Genomic DNA, 15,373 nt, shown 5'->3' on the forward strand with positions numbered 1-15,373 from the left:
GCGAGGGGCTTGGGCGAGGGCTGAGCCGGAGTCACCGCAGCTAGCCCACTCGAGACCGACAAAGTGCGAATAGGAACGGATAGTCGCGGGAAGAGCCGAGAAAGTCGTAGTCCGCCAGTCTTACGACAGATTTTAGACGACCGACCGCATTCGTGCATCACAGAAGGGCGGACTCACAGCTTTCTCGGCATTGACTAGCGGTCCATTCTCATCGGCGATCCTAGCTCAATGAGGTTTCCGAACTGACTAAGACTGACATGGCCTAGACTGTATAAACTGTACATGGTACCATAGTATGATGTAGGTCGTTTTTGATGTTGGAGCGAGGTCATCGCGCGGAGCAAGACCTGATAGGCTATGATAGGCCATCTCAATACACATATGTATGTGCAGTACATTGTAATAAACCGGCGGCAGGTTCGTCTGGGTCGACAAGAGATATACACCCTTGAATTATCAGATTCTGGGTACTAGATCGCGTCTGTTATAGTGTATTAAGCACACGGACATCAGTACCGTGCCGGGTGAAGTATCCGAATTCCGGCAGGCATAATTTTAAGACCTAACTAAGTGAAACCCGAGGGAATGTTAGTGTAGGGGAGAGAAAATACTTGCGTGCCTACTAATATACTGTGGCATACTCACCATATACCTCCTGGTTCAAATTCGGATCCGAAGCTCAAGAGGATAGATAGAAAGAGAAAAAAAATTTACCCCTTGGTATGAAGTTGTTGCCCTAGTCTCAATTCTGTATAGTGTATAGGTAGTAGCGTAGGCATATTTTATATACTCCGGCATGGGAATTGACTCACCCCTGCTGTTGTACATGGATTCATTGATTGATTTTTAGGTCCCGTAGAAAAGAAGCGCGACGTAGTACTATAGTAGTATATAGTAGTATATAGTACAAATACCTAGGTATTATGTAGGTGTTATTAGGGTCCGGCTGTCGTTTAACTCGGATAACGAGTGGTGTATCTTGGAAAGGAGGGGAGGGGGTCAGAAGGTAAAATTGATTCATCCAATCGAGGTGAATGCAGGAGAAAGCAAGGTAAACCGAGAATTCCCCCGTCTTCCGTTTGGGTGTCGGTGGATTCCATCTGTCCACATACCCTTACCTAGGTATAACTCAACTGTACTACTTCGTATGTAAGTACATATGTGGATGTGGATAGATGTATGGTAGCCCTGTCGGTACATTTCAACATACGTAAGGGTAGGTAGGGGAGTTCGTACATATCGATTTCTGTCGCGGTCGCAGAATAGGCCGCTTGAAGTTTTTGTCGCATGGCTGTTTAACCTGGATGGCTTATTTATTTTATTTTCCCTCTTCTACTCCAAGTTGTGGATATTCTACTTTTTAAATTTTGAGTTAAGCTCTTTCTCACGTGAAGTAATTTACTTTGACTTTGTTTGGACATAAAGTTACTCCATCGGTCAATTTCATTTGGTTAATCAATTAATTGAGGTTGACGTATGTAAATGTCAAACCTTAGGCAGTGTAACCCCGTCACAGCTTATTTTATAATTCTTAAATCTTTTTTTTTTTTATCTATATTTGCATGTTGGTGGGATACACATATGTGGTACGCATGAATCTGATTTACATAGATGAGAAGGAGTTATATCATATATACATGCTTCCTTCTGCGAATATATATGTTATGTAGATGAACTATATACGGATTTACATAGTACATTACACCTATATGCACCTAGAGTATGGCGCAATATGCATGCAACACCACGACCCGGAGCGGTAACAGGGTAATCCTGATGGACCGTGCTGACAGGTTAAACACCTTAGATGTCTGAGTGTATTCCTCCGTCGTCCGTCCGTACATATATACGTTTGTAGAAGGTATGCCGACACGCTTACTTCGGCCTGCCGAGTCCTCGTTCGTGCTGTGTCTGTGACAAGACAGAGTGTGCATAGCCGCCGACCTTCTTGCTCGCACCTATCCGCGGATTCGACCCTACCCTGAGCACGCTGATATGTCGGGTTGTCGTCACATCACTGTCGTGTGCCTTGTACGACCAAAGCACATGTACCTTAACATACAGATATATGTACGGACGGATGTAAGGTGAGGAATGTAGCTTGCGCGGCTAAGCAGACAGGTATGATGTATTGAGCTATTGAGCTATTGAAGCTATGTATCCTACCCGGGTAAGTATCGTAAGTACCTAACATATGGATCTAATGCTCAAAGACGCAGCCGGAGAGAAACCCGCCCACCAGGATCAGCGTCGAAGAAAATTTACCGATGAACGTGTGTAGGGGTTGATAGCTCCCCTTTTCGCCGTTTATGTTTAAAGCCATCCTTAGTCCAAACTGGAGGGGGGAATAATCGTAGTGCTGCTGCTCCTTACGCACGTACATTTAATATGTACATATGTCTGTGCGAATGTGGATGTGATTAAAAAAGGTCCTTGATAATAGCTGCATTAGTAACACTATTATACCCTTAAGCCTTGTTTATGTACGATGGTAGATATGATGATGAGCTCCTATCCTGACTTGCTTCGGCTTGCCTTGTTTTGTTTTGTTTATTGACGATGCTCGTCAATTCGGCTCAGATGCCGAACAGGAACAGGATCCACGATATTAACGGTACCAGAGGCTCCCTCGAAACGTAGATCATGTTGGTCCAATACCAACTTCAAGAAGCTCTTGGTGCCTAATGAAAAATCCCCACAACGCTTGCAACCTGCGAACCCGGAATGTTTTGAGACTGGTCCAGGCGTGTTGATTGGCGACATGGAAGCTAGGTTGTCTTTTTTTTTTTTTTTGTTACCTCTATATACATCACCGTTCTTATTACAATTATGCGAAGAACTGCTTGGCCCGATATTTACTATGTGTGTAATATGTAGTAATAAGGCCAATGTGTATTTGTAACCGTCGGTTGGTAAAGGAGTAGGAAGGAAAAAAAAAAAAATCCACTTGGCAACTCATGCTTAGAAATCCCCGGTAACACGACCGTTTACCCTTTCTGTTACACGAGTAAGCTCCTCCATCGTACAGTATCGTGATGCGGCCTTCTGGGAAGCACAGGCCCCCTGTGGGTAAACGATGGGTTTATGGGCCATCTTGGCCTCGAACTACCCCGGTCCGGTTCCCGCGCAACGCCCTAACACACGTTAGTAGTTTTCCATCCGTTTCGAAGGATTGTCAATTGGGGTAGGGCGTCGTGGGAATTTGGAATTACTGGGCAGAAAAACTCCTACAACTAACTCATGAAGGGGTTGACAATTGAGGCTTGCTGGTTTGATCTAAGAACCGGTAAGGGGCATACCCGTCTGAAAGGAGTAAGAAGAACCACAGCCACAGACAGGGGCAACAAAGTATACAATAAATCATGAAATGAAAAGCAAAGTGACTTAAGATCAAAATGGAAAGATATCGTGCCGACGATGGTCTAAGTGCGGTCAAGTAGGTAGATCAATTCACTGAACATAGATATGTAGACTCTAGATTTGAGTAACGGTAAATAGTTTTGGCTTGGAGTGGTAAAAACAAAACTAAATACTCCGAAACTTCAAGCCACCACATTGAAGCATTTCCTTTTTGAGCTAGATTTCCAAACAAGAAATCGAACATTGGTGGCTCTACATCCAACACATATTTGACGATGCTATGATCGCCTCGGTAGTACACACCCAAGGTTAGACTACCGAAATCTGCGTTGACTTGAGCAAGATACGCCCCAAGACTCCCAAAACACCACCATAGCAACCCTGCCCATCTTGCCCACAAAAAATGTCTTCGTTCCTACTCAAAGAAACTAAGGTACTTGCGCCCAATGATGCCGCTTTTTAATTCGTACGCCATTCGCCGATTTGAAAGCTAGTAGATGTATAGAGTGCGTGTGAGATGAGGCATATAACCCCTCTAATATGTATGAACATGACATTGCCCAAGTATCGTGTCATGCATCGATGGTGTGCTGTCATCTTTCCGCTGTCGTAGATGGATTGGGACGGCGCATAGATGCATTGATAATGGGTAATTTTCGTGATTGGGGTATCGGTCGTGAACGCGCGCGCGCGCATGTGATGATGTGGATTATTTCCCATTTATAATATAACGCATCGTCCTCCATTTCCTCCTCCACCTCGGCGGCCTCGTCTGTACCTGTCACCGGGATCTCTATGAGGTGCGTCTCCATTTTGCGCTCGTGGACGACCGGCTTGTGGTAGTGGTCGGGCTGCTTGTTGTCTTTGTCTGCGTAGGATTCTGACAACGTCATAGAAAGCCTTCTCAACATTTATGCAATTTTTAGCCGAGGCCTCGACAAATTCGCATCCTAGTTCCCGTGCCAAAGCATGGCCCTCTTGGGTCGATACTTCTCGTTCCGTTACCCGATCGCTCTTATTGCCAACTAGCATAATAGGTACAGCGCTGGGGGGCGTTGCGGCAGTTATCGGAGAACCGGGGTAGGTGGGCGATGCCGAGCATGATTCTTTCACACGTTGGATCTGGTGATGGAATCTCTTGATTCGCGAGAATGATGATCGGGACGAAATGCTGTATACTAGTACGAACCCTTCGCCATCTCGTATCCATTGATCTCTTAATGCTGTGTATTCTTCTTGGCCCGCAGTATCCAGTACCTCCAACATGCATGCTTGACCATCTATGACGACTTGTTTTCTATACGAGTCTTCGATTGTTGGGTCATACTATGAAAAGATACTGTTAGCGATCATCCCCATATCCGGTGGTATAGTCTATGACACCCGTGCGGGGATAGGTATAAGCAGCTGCTAGTTCTTGCTAGTAAGACTTACCGTTTCAACGAAATGTTGTAGGCATAACTGAATTGTTAATGCCGTTTTGCCGACACCACCGTCCCCCAGTACTACCAATTTATACAACACCATTTTTCCCGCCATTTTGGAATTAGAAGTGGTCTCGGAGAACCAAATGATGTTCTTTGCTTATTTTTTTTCTCAATTCCGTAGTGACAGAACGATGGAAACAGAGGTTGAGGTTGAGATGAGGTCGTGGGGAAAAGAAAAGATCTGGGATGTCGGACTCAGCACGGATAGTAGGCGAGGTGGCTAAGTTCGTCGGGCCGCTGAGGCATTCGGCTATGTAGAAGATCTGATTCGGTGGGAGGTGGCCAAGATGGTAGGTATGGCACGGAGAGAAATGTTTTGGAATGGGATGGGAGGGAATAGAATGGTTGGTGGTCAATTCGTCGGAATGAAGAGAATGAGAGAAAGGTCCAGGTCGTAATGATCGCAGCGACGTCCGTACTTTTTAGCTTAGACAAGACGAAGAAACGGGGACGACGGGGAGGAGAATAGCCAGGAGCCAGGAGATGGACCAGGAGCAAGGAGCCAGAGGGGAGCAAGAGAGTAGGAACCTTGGTAGTGGTAGTGGATTGTGGAGAATTGAGATTTTGGAGGGCCTAAGCTCTTGCCTAGGTGCTGGAAGATTAAGCGTAGGCCAAGCAAGTCAGGCAAGTCAAGTAAGGCCAGGTATTAGTAGTATTAGTTAAGTAGCGTGGTAAGGTGGTAAGAAGTTGAAATGGGATGTAGCGTGGGTATCGTAGGTACTGAGTAGCGTAAAGGTAACCAAAATAGCGTAGGCATGTATGTAAAGGTATATGTACCTATGTAGCGATGTGGGCAGCAGAAAAAAAAAGGTACTTTCTTAGCGCATGAGATAGGGAGATTCCAGACTCCTAAGACGACCGATACAGTTGAGGGAAACTGGGATTGTAGCGCTAGGCCCTGCTAGCCGGAGGTGCGGTACAGTACCCGTGCCGGGATGATTTTGAATGGCGAAGCGGAGGTGGAGAGTGACCCAAAGCCACTGTTTCCCTGGCGAGGCACAAAACAGCCGACCAATGATTTCCTGTTTCCAACTAGTAATAGAGGTGGCGCACTGCGAAAGAAAGTGAGACCCCTAAGTTTTTTTTTTTTGGTCTTTTTTTTCTCCTTTGCAAGCCCGCAAAGCCAGGATGAGCTGTTGTGGAGTTTCTCTCTTTTAAACGATGGGTACAATAGCTCTCAAACGAAATTGATATTGATTTTTTGTATGCAATGTTGGTCGTCGTGGATATAAAGAATAAGGGATAACACTGCCCATTCGACTCCTCGGAAATGTATATATGAATATATTAGTGGGCTATTGTTCTTGATTTTCTCCGACGATTTTCTTGTCGATACGTTCCCGCCCTTGTCGATAATGATGATGTCGCGCACGCAGAGGGCTGCCTGAGATGAGCCGAGTCCCACTTTGCAAAACCGTATCGTAGTACCAAAGAGGCAACCAGTATGTTATGATGTTATGCTGCAATATGTATGTAGTACGTAGTATATATGCGTATTATATGTGTTATATGTTGTATGTATTGAAGTGATTATGTATGGATGTTATGGATGTTATTTTATGTATGTAGGTAGAGAAGCAAAGCAAAGCAAGGATTAAACCAATAATAAGTAACCTTGTCGATTTCAAGTCTGCTTCAATGTGGAACGACACTTTTGATGAGAAATTGAAAGGATGGCTAGGAGCAATTAATCAATCAATAAATAGTAAGGTTGAACTCGGAAGCAGGTAGGGTAAGGTGTGTGTAAGGTTATAAAAAGTAGGACGTCGTAGGCCTTGAGGCGATAATTAAATACTCCTTCCTCATAATACTAGAACATGTGTGAACACTGAAAAGGGAAGGGGGGGTTAAAAAGAGAAGAGGGAAAAAAAAAAAATACTCAGCACGGGCATATACGTATGTAGTGTACAAGTAGGTAGCTACATGTACTATGGTGAGGATATGTAGGCATGTAAGGTTGTATCATGCATGATAGGTACATCACATATGTACATCCATTGCACCTCCTTCGAATTTGAAGCGATGGAAAATGGATAGGATAGGAATAGGTAATCCGCTTTTTACAGGCGAATACCGATCTTATAGGTACCTGTGTACCCAAAACCTGCATTGCATCTTTTACATACTTTCTACAACTCATTTAGCAGTAGCGGCCCCCAGAAGCAGAAGCAGCATCAGGGCTATTAGACTAACTATTATTACTACTGGTGCTACGCTCTACTACCTAAATACATACAACATACAACATCTTGACCTACATTCAACCTACATATTCCATCTACGGATAGTCCTAAAATAAGGACACAATCACGGCTCAATACAACTCATCCGAAGTCATAGAGTCGTATATAAACTAAAACGTGATGCAATCTAGCAGCACCAATCTGCACGTGCCTATTGGCATTTGTCGTTTCGATCAGAGAGAAACCTGCGGCAACCTGTGTCGGAGCCGCCTTGTTTTTTTGTGTTTTTTTTTCTGTCTTTTTGTTTTCTTTCACTTCTACATTTTGCTCCTTTTTTTTTCTCCATTTCTTTTCGGAAGTGCCTATTCTTAAGGCTATCTGCTACCTACCTAGGTAACTAGGAGGTAATCTATCTCAACTTACTCATCACCAGACTGCCGGATTACCAGGCATCTAGGAAGCCAAGTCATCAGGTCCCTCCTTAATCAACCCGTTTCTGCGTCAAAAGGAAGATCCGACATATTTCGTCTTCCCTTTTTCTTTTTGTCGCAAAGTCATTCCTTACCTCCCGAACAAGTGTTCATGGGGTTTCTTTTCGAAACTCGAAGATGGTGTTCTCGAAATCAAATCAAATCAACCCTGAGGCTGAACACCGATGGATGTTTTGGATGCTTGTATAATCCCATACGTACGTAAAGAATCTGCATTTCGTGCCGCGAGCCGGAAAGAGAAACACGAGCTACAGCATCCGATTTTCGCTGCGTTACGTTGAGAGAGCGTTGAGGGTCTCTCGAGAAATACCCTGCCTGCATCTCTGTTGTTACCACGTACGCAAGTATGTCGGCGTCTTTCTATCCTGTAAGCGGTTTCCCCAGATCTGCATATGCTGTCCAATACGGATCGTGGAAGTCCGTCGAGACATTTCTTACCGACCTTACGTTAGACCTACCTCTCGTACGACAGCGAGAGCCTCGAGATGGGGGTGGCTTGTGTTCAACAACTATTCGACGAACGGACATCCAAAGATAAGACAGCGAGTTAATTCTTACTGGTGTTTTTCTTTTCTCATCTTGCAAATCAAGAGCGAGAGATCTACCCATCCGTCCATCCATACCCATACAGAACCACACAAGAACCAAACATATCCATACATAACGCATTCATACATACATATAAACTATATTAGACCTACATGCCTACATACGCAACATACATATCCGATACCGTAGCTAGCTACAGACTTACTAACATGAAGTCACATAAATGTTACTCTACCATCTTGGACAACGACTATAATTCTCTGAAACCGAAGGTTTTAGTATACTATTTTACTCCTACAACTTTTTCAACTGTTGCATTTTCACAGATCAACGAGGGAATCCTTCCGTCAAAATTCTTTCCATTCTGCAAGCAATGTTACCATACCTACATACATATCATGAACGCAAGCAACGAATAGGCGTGGCCGCAACCTGTTCACTGTAACTAGCAACACACTTCGGTTAGCATGCTTGCCTTTTCGATCGTCCACATTCGGCCTCGTCACCATTACCATTGGCTGACCTAATAGGTTAGGGGGTGAGGTCTCTCCCGCCAGCGCTGTGTGCGACGTTAGTTTTATTCGACCTCGCCGTACCGCCCTGCTGATCTCGAGCCTCCCAATCGCCGTCTGTCTCTATTACGTTTCACAGACGCAGGCGCTTTCTTTTCGCCTTGGCGGGACCCCCCTCCAAACCCGAATGTTGGGGGTGCGCTCTGCTCCGTTCAGAGCTCCCATGCCTACCTACCTAGGGGGTACCTATGCCTACAGACTTAGCGGCGCTTAATTTACAACGCCCGCATATGCACGAAGTTCGCTTGTCGCGAATGGTAAAGCCGTAAAAAATAAAGAAGGATGCCATTGTTGGGCTTGCGCGGCGCGCTGCCATGGAACCGGTCCGTTGACGCCCGTGTCATTTTTTTTTTCCTTCTCTAAACCTACTTAGAAGCAAGCGGACGTGACGAAATGCACGCAGCAAACTTTCCCACGTCCGATCGCTCCTTTAGTTAGGATAGGCGCATTTGGATTTGTCGGGATCTCCGATATCCTGGGCTTTGCTCATGCTTACAAACCCTCTGCTAGAGGCATTATTAGAGGAGCGATGTGCCGAATATGCCAAGGGGTTGTTCAAATCCCTCTTTATCGGGACCAACTTGAAAAATCGAGTTGTTAAAAGTTCAGATCACTACCAACTTCATGTCGGTTGAATTTCTGAGATTAGTGGGCGGTATCGGATCCCAGAGCAAACTGTTCAGACCGGCGTGAAACCAACTACTACCATGAATAAGAATGACTATGTTCTAATTTTCGATGATCGTTTGGTTATCATTACTCGGCAATGGCAACGGTACCTCTTTAGGTGAACAAGGGGTCATTTCTGGTCTAATTCCTACCTAGGTAGGGAGGCAAACACCTTGGCGACTCGATACCGATTTTATTGTTACTCTTCGACGTTGTTACCTCTCACGGTTGTCAATATTTCACCCACGTCGAAACAGTTGAATCTGCGGGGGTCGATTACAGGCCATAGAAAATCGACCTAATTCACGGCCAATCTGGAATATGAAATTTATCGTGACTAATATCAATACAAACCTTAGGGCTTGCAGATAAAACGCCTCTCGGTTTACGTGGTGACACATCTTACATTCCACCCGAAAGATACGATATATACACGTGGTAGACATAGGCGTCGGGACTTCCCGCAGAGCTACCTATTCCCCAGGGGTTACAAAGGTGTTCAATGTGTGTACAACAACACCGCTACTTTTGAATTTGCTGTGGTCCATGCTGGCCTTTGACCGAGGGTTTGGAACGCATTGACTGGCGGGATATCCGGGCGGCTGGGTTTAGAAGCTCACATATCCTTACGCGAATGTTGGTTACGTTTATCAACCCTTCCCTCATCATTTTTTTACATGATACGTCACCTACCATTCGAATTGCTAATGAATAATACACCCACGAAGGATAGCACGGATCTCGAATCCTTCGTTCATACTAAGATCGAGGAGATCCCGCGGAGTAACACGTACTTCACTCGGATATGCCGAGTCTCCTAGCTACTTCGAGAAACCCGCCCTCGCCTTCAGCAACCCAGATATCAACCCATCCACAAGCTTCCTTGTAACGTGGGTCATCGGAACCCCACGCTTCTTCCTGGGGCCGCTCGACATAGATCGTTCTAAGACCGTTCGACCGTGCAGCAGCAAGGTCCCCTAAATGAGCCGCGACCATGGCCACCTCCTCGGGCCGAAGCCCAAGGGCCTCGGCAGCCCCCAGGTACGTGCTCGGATGCGGCTTGTACGCGCCAAAATCGGCCGTGGAGATTATCTCCCGGAAGCCGAGATCTCCGTATGCGTTGAGATCCTGGAGTATCTCGTGGTTCCCATTCGACAGCGTGGATGTGACGAGTCGAGTCCCCAACAGCTGGATGCCTGCCGCGGAATCGTCCCACGGTTTGAGGTTATGCCAAACTCGACTTAGCAACCGCACCTCGTCTTCCGCGTAGATACCGGTGAGGCCCCAGTTCCGTAGTAAGACATGCAGCGCATCGTAGTGGTGCGTATCGATGTCTTTCCATTCTGATTCGCCCGGTACAAATGAGCGCGTGAATACATAGTAGCTGTACCTCCATTCTTGTCCAAATTTAGCCCAGTCGTCCTCGGTCATAGCTTCTAGGCGAGTCTGCGATTGTTCTGGGAGCGAGCTGTAGGCGGGCGATTCTATCTTTTCCCGGGCCCGCTTGATTAGTTCTTGGCATACGGTCGTGCGGTGGTCGACGACCGTGCCGAAGACATCGAAGGTTAAGGCTTTCACGTTGCGTAAAGCTTCTGGTACTTGGGATGTCATTTTGCGCCTATGTATCTGTAGATTCTCTTGGTCTATATGAATGAATATTATATTGTAATTACTATTCTCTTAGAATCTACTACTAGCTGGCTGAAGTTACTTCGTTCAAGCTTAGCTAGGTTTTCTCAATAATGATGTGATCCGGCCATCGGAAAGTGGTGGGGTAGCTTGTTGGTAGCTCGTTTGAGTGCCGAGAAGTGCCGAAGGATCGTATTGACATATGCCGACGTGCACCTTACAAAGACGTATGTAGTAATATTATCTTGATGTATTTTGTGTATTATAGGAATCATCGAGTGTTACGGTAATAACTTTGTTCTTAAGACATAACGTCATGCTACCGTTTTCCTCATTAGGCAGTAGGTTACCATAGCAAACTACCTTGAACATCATTACTATTTATATAAAATTTACTTCGATCAAATTAGTTATGAAGATGAGGAGATCTAGCCTTGTCTGATATATCTCATTGCTCACGCCTAACTCAAGCTCTAGTGATATTAACCTACCATTGCCACAGGTAACCAATGGGTCATGGAAGGCACAAGCATGCATTCCCGTAATAGCAACCTCCTCGCCATGGTGATCGCGAACAGTCCGAATTACTTCCAACGACCCCGTACAAAAACCCCAATACTGAGATTTCCCGACTCTATCTAGTCGGTATATCCCTTGATATCATGCAGGTTACAGTTATCCTATATGTAAGGGAGCTCTAATCATCTGGATGGCTCAAGGAAGCTGTTGGAAGCTAAGCGCCAACGGTGCGATTCCTAGTCTCCGGCGAACAATGAAGATCCCGAAGGCCGACTGCCGACTTCTCTCAGTCGAGAAGGTCCCCGGAACACTCATTCAGCTCCCTACCTAGGTGAGGTCTCGGGGGTTACCCGGGGATGTGAGACCACATGCATACTCACCTAACCGGGAGCGGATAAGGGATTTCGAGGAGCCTGGCTCTCGGGTCGTGTTCTTCATGCGCGGTGGAAGTGGCCGCAGAAGCATTATGTCAAGTAGGCAGATAGTTATCACCACGCGGCGGATTGGACGGCTTGCCGCCGGCGGTATCTGGCTACATCCGGGGAACCTGGGGATCGGGTGGCTGCTGCCATGGCCCGGCGACTAGGTGCTGGTGTTATGAGGTGGTTGAAAAGCGCTAGTCGATCACAACCGCTACGGAAGGTCATTAGCACTTTGACGCAGTTGATGTTAGGTTTGAAGGGTGGGAAGAAGGCCTCCTAGAGCACTTACAGGTAGGTAACTACCATTTCTTACTCTGCCCACATACTTAAGTTTAAATTAGGTAGATGGAGCAAGACGTCCTTAAAGTTACTTGGTACGGCCCTTCGTGGCAGCTTATGGGGTTTAAGAATTGAGGTTATATTCATATTCTTAGTTTCAACTGCAATGGTCTTTAAATATTGCATGCTGTGGGAGTTATTCGGCTGAGTTGCGTACTAGTGATCACTTATTCACAGAGGAATAGTAGATAAGCTACCGGTATCGCATATGCTATGATCAAATTTGTGTTCGCCGATGTGGTTTCAATGAATTCGGACCCGAATCTGCCTATATCCTAATTATAACTAGAGTCCTATGATTGGACACACTATGAAGATGACCTTCTAGGTGATTCGATCGTTCCATTAGGGGTTCACATATGACTTTATCCCTTGCGTTACCGACATGGTCGCATCTTAGTTACCTTCCCTAGGGATAATTATAGTATCGAAACTGCAAGACTGCGTCATATCCAATGCCAACATATGAAATACATTAAGCTTTCTGATATGATATAAACTATGAAACCTACGACATACATTGTTAGAAGCACAATTACGACATGTCTCATGGCGCTCGCATAAAGTTATATGTGGGTGTAGTACGGGACGGAGCGATTCTCCCGCGAAAGTCGCTAGCACGTAAGGGTCCTTCTCTTCATAATCAAAGACCACTGCCTAATCGTTCATATCCTAGCCTGTTAAATCAAATCGAATTAGTGGTACGATTGTGGCTTTATAAGTCTACTAGATACGAGACTTACGTTATGTATGTCGGTAGGTAGACAATAATTCCAACGTCTTAGAAAGCAAGGCACAACCTCAAGTAAAGAAACTATGGTAACCCAACTACTAGTTGCTGATCCCTAGGGCTAACGGTATATGGGGCCGCACCGTTGATCGGGCTCCGTTTCCGACTTGTCTGCATATGCATGAACTGAGATCGAGATGTCGATAGGGGAGGGGACCGGGTGCACTCGAAAGCCAGTATGCAAGAAACCTGCAGGAAACCCTACTAGACTCAAGCTGAGGTGGTGTATTGGATATATGACCCTCTCAACTCAGGCGCTAAGGCGTGTAACTATCCTATGAAACTATGTTGTTGTACGGTAACAATGTTCAAATTATGCTATGTGAAGTTTGTGCGTAACAGAGCACCGGCTGGTTGGTAACCGGCCATACTATCTTATTAAGCCGACGAGAGAGAACTCCGTGATAGTATTCCGGTTGGTTATTTGAAGCAAACATCGTTATAATTTGGCCGAATTATATGTCCTCAGTTTCGCATAGAGACGGCCTTCCAGATGTTAAACAGCCAAGGTCCATATGATTCTCACGGCGCAATAGACGATTAAGACACATCAACCGATGCACAGCCAACTACGGCTACTACGGAGTCATTCGACCGGAACTACGTAGATAGGGGTTGAGCTGAACTGTGCGAGAGAAACTCAGCTCCACCTTTACAGATTATCGAAAAGAACGCCTCTCAACAAAAGGGAAGGTCCAAAGAATTTTACATGTTGGTTCTCACCGACCCCGCGTAAGGGGCCGGGACGATTCCCGAGCCTAGATCCTGCAGTAAGCTCCACGCAAGGGAACATTGAGGCTCAATCATATCCGCAACATAAAAAGAAAAGAATAAATATGGCTGGGTGCTCTTGTCCGAGAGTAATAAACATAATACGAAGAAAATATGCTCTTTGGGCGAGCACTGCATTTGTAAGATGTCATGTTCTTTTTTTTCTCCGACGCTGGTGGCTTAATTTACCATATTTGAGAATGGGAACCTGATCCGCTGTTGGTAGTACACCGATATGGATCTGACAATGCACAATTCGGACACGCGAGCACCGTATGGATTCTTTACCTATGAAGAAAGGGGCCATTATGTATTCGGAACTCGGAACTAGTTCATGAGGCCTTAAAAAGGATAATGCTAACCTGGTACACTCGACATAGGGTAGATTGTCAGATTGTCTCATTATGGAAAGACGAATAGACTTGAAAATCCGGGGAACTTGCGCGTGCATATGGGCCAGTTCATAAACCCCTACATACCTAGGTAGGCCTCTATTAAGTGTACACAAAACTACAGGTAGGTACTTGAGTAGGTTAGGTACGCGAGCTAGGCATTCATCCAAGTTAGAATATAATAATTGCGAATATCGGATGCACGTCCACGTCGCAATACCGGATATGCTGAATGAAATGCCCGCTTACAGCTTTGCAGCTGCGGATCTCAAGCCCGTAATGCAAGTGCGTTGAAATTGGCACAGGCGCCGAGATGTGATTCTCCTTGCATCGCCAAACAAGTCGATCGCATCTGAGGATAGGAAGTGGAGCTTTTTGGGTAGTGGTTTTTTCCGTACGAGGGAATTAACCGGATGGAGGGTTCAGTGTCTTCTATTTTGCGCTTTTTCTTTTTTCTTTTTGTTTTCTTTTTCTCGGTGCAAGAAATTAATAAAAAAAATGCTACAAAATGCCACAGAATGGCTTGCGAAGAACGCGTGGACAGTTAGACAGACTGACGGGACGATCCCCAGGATCCTTTTTACCCCAAATTCCACCCTGTTCATGGATAATGGTAAGGTTACTTCGTACGCGTGGAATCATTAGGGATGAAAAGAGACGCGCTGCATTCTCGGAGATGCTTATCTCGAATAGTGAGGCTTTTTTCGCATGTTCTTTTTTCCTGCTTGTTGGCTTCCTTCGCTGGTGTGATTGATTCCTGTCAAACATGAACCATGATTGCTATGAAGCTCTGAGAAAGTACCCTGAAGCCTACCTATTAGAAGCCGACAAAGGGTTTCGACTCGCTCGGTTCATTCGCTGGCGGCAGTTCCGGTCTGAGACCCCAGCCTGCCCGGGAAGTTTTCCTGAAATCCTTCGAGCGATCCTTACGAGTGTGATAGACAAGAAACGAGAAAAAAAGGCGTTCTATTTCTACGTTAGGTACGCAGTCTAAGTTTCAGAAAGCCCTAGTGAGAGCTCCCTCGCATTACCCGTTTCCCTTTTTAGCCCTTTTATGAACTGAACAGGAAAGGTGGCCGTCCCCGTCAAATTTTTCTTAGTGTAGAAATGAGTGAACGGCGTCGACGCCGAGAGGTTGTATTGTTCTAACTCGATTTGGTCACCTTGCTACATTAGACGGGAAGCTTTTGGCAGAGCTTG

The 15,373-nt window shown here is 45.7% G+C and overlaps 2 protein-coding genes across 2 annotated transcripts; both read right to left on the reverse strand.

Moving 5' to 3' along the window:
* Positions 1 to 3,427: 3,427 nt before the first annotated feature.
* F4822DRAFT_399296 (ras-2 protein) lies at positions 3,428 to 4,817 on the reverse strand. Its single transcript, XM_051457764.1, has one exon. It carries the CDS (start codon positions 4,624 to 4,626, stop codon positions 4,081 to 4,083), a length of 546 nt encoding a protein of 181 aa, XP_051315464.1. The 5' UTR covers positions 4,627 to 4,817; the 3' UTR covers positions 3,428 to 4,080.
* A 5,115-nt stretch (positions 4,818 to 9,932) lies between these two features.
* F4822DRAFT_209114 (haloacid dehalogenase) lies at positions 9,933 to 11,086 on the reverse strand. Its single transcript, XM_051453841.1, has one exon. It carries the CDS (start codon positions 10,920 to 10,922, stop codon positions 10,107 to 10,109), a length of 816 nt encoding a protein of 271 aa, XP_051315465.1. The 5' UTR covers positions 10,923 to 11,086; the 3' UTR covers positions 9,933 to 10,106.
* Positions 11,087 to 15,373: the final 4,287 nt, after the last annotated feature.

This window comes from Hypoxylon trugodes (genome assembly GCF_022578975.1).
Source record: "Hypoxylon trugodes strain CBS 135444 unplaced genomic scaffold F4822scaffold_4, whole genome shotgun sequence".
Lineage (NCBI taxonomy): Eukaryota > Fungi > Ascomycota > Sordariomycetes > Xylariales > Hypoxylaceae > Hypoxylon > Hypoxylon trugodes.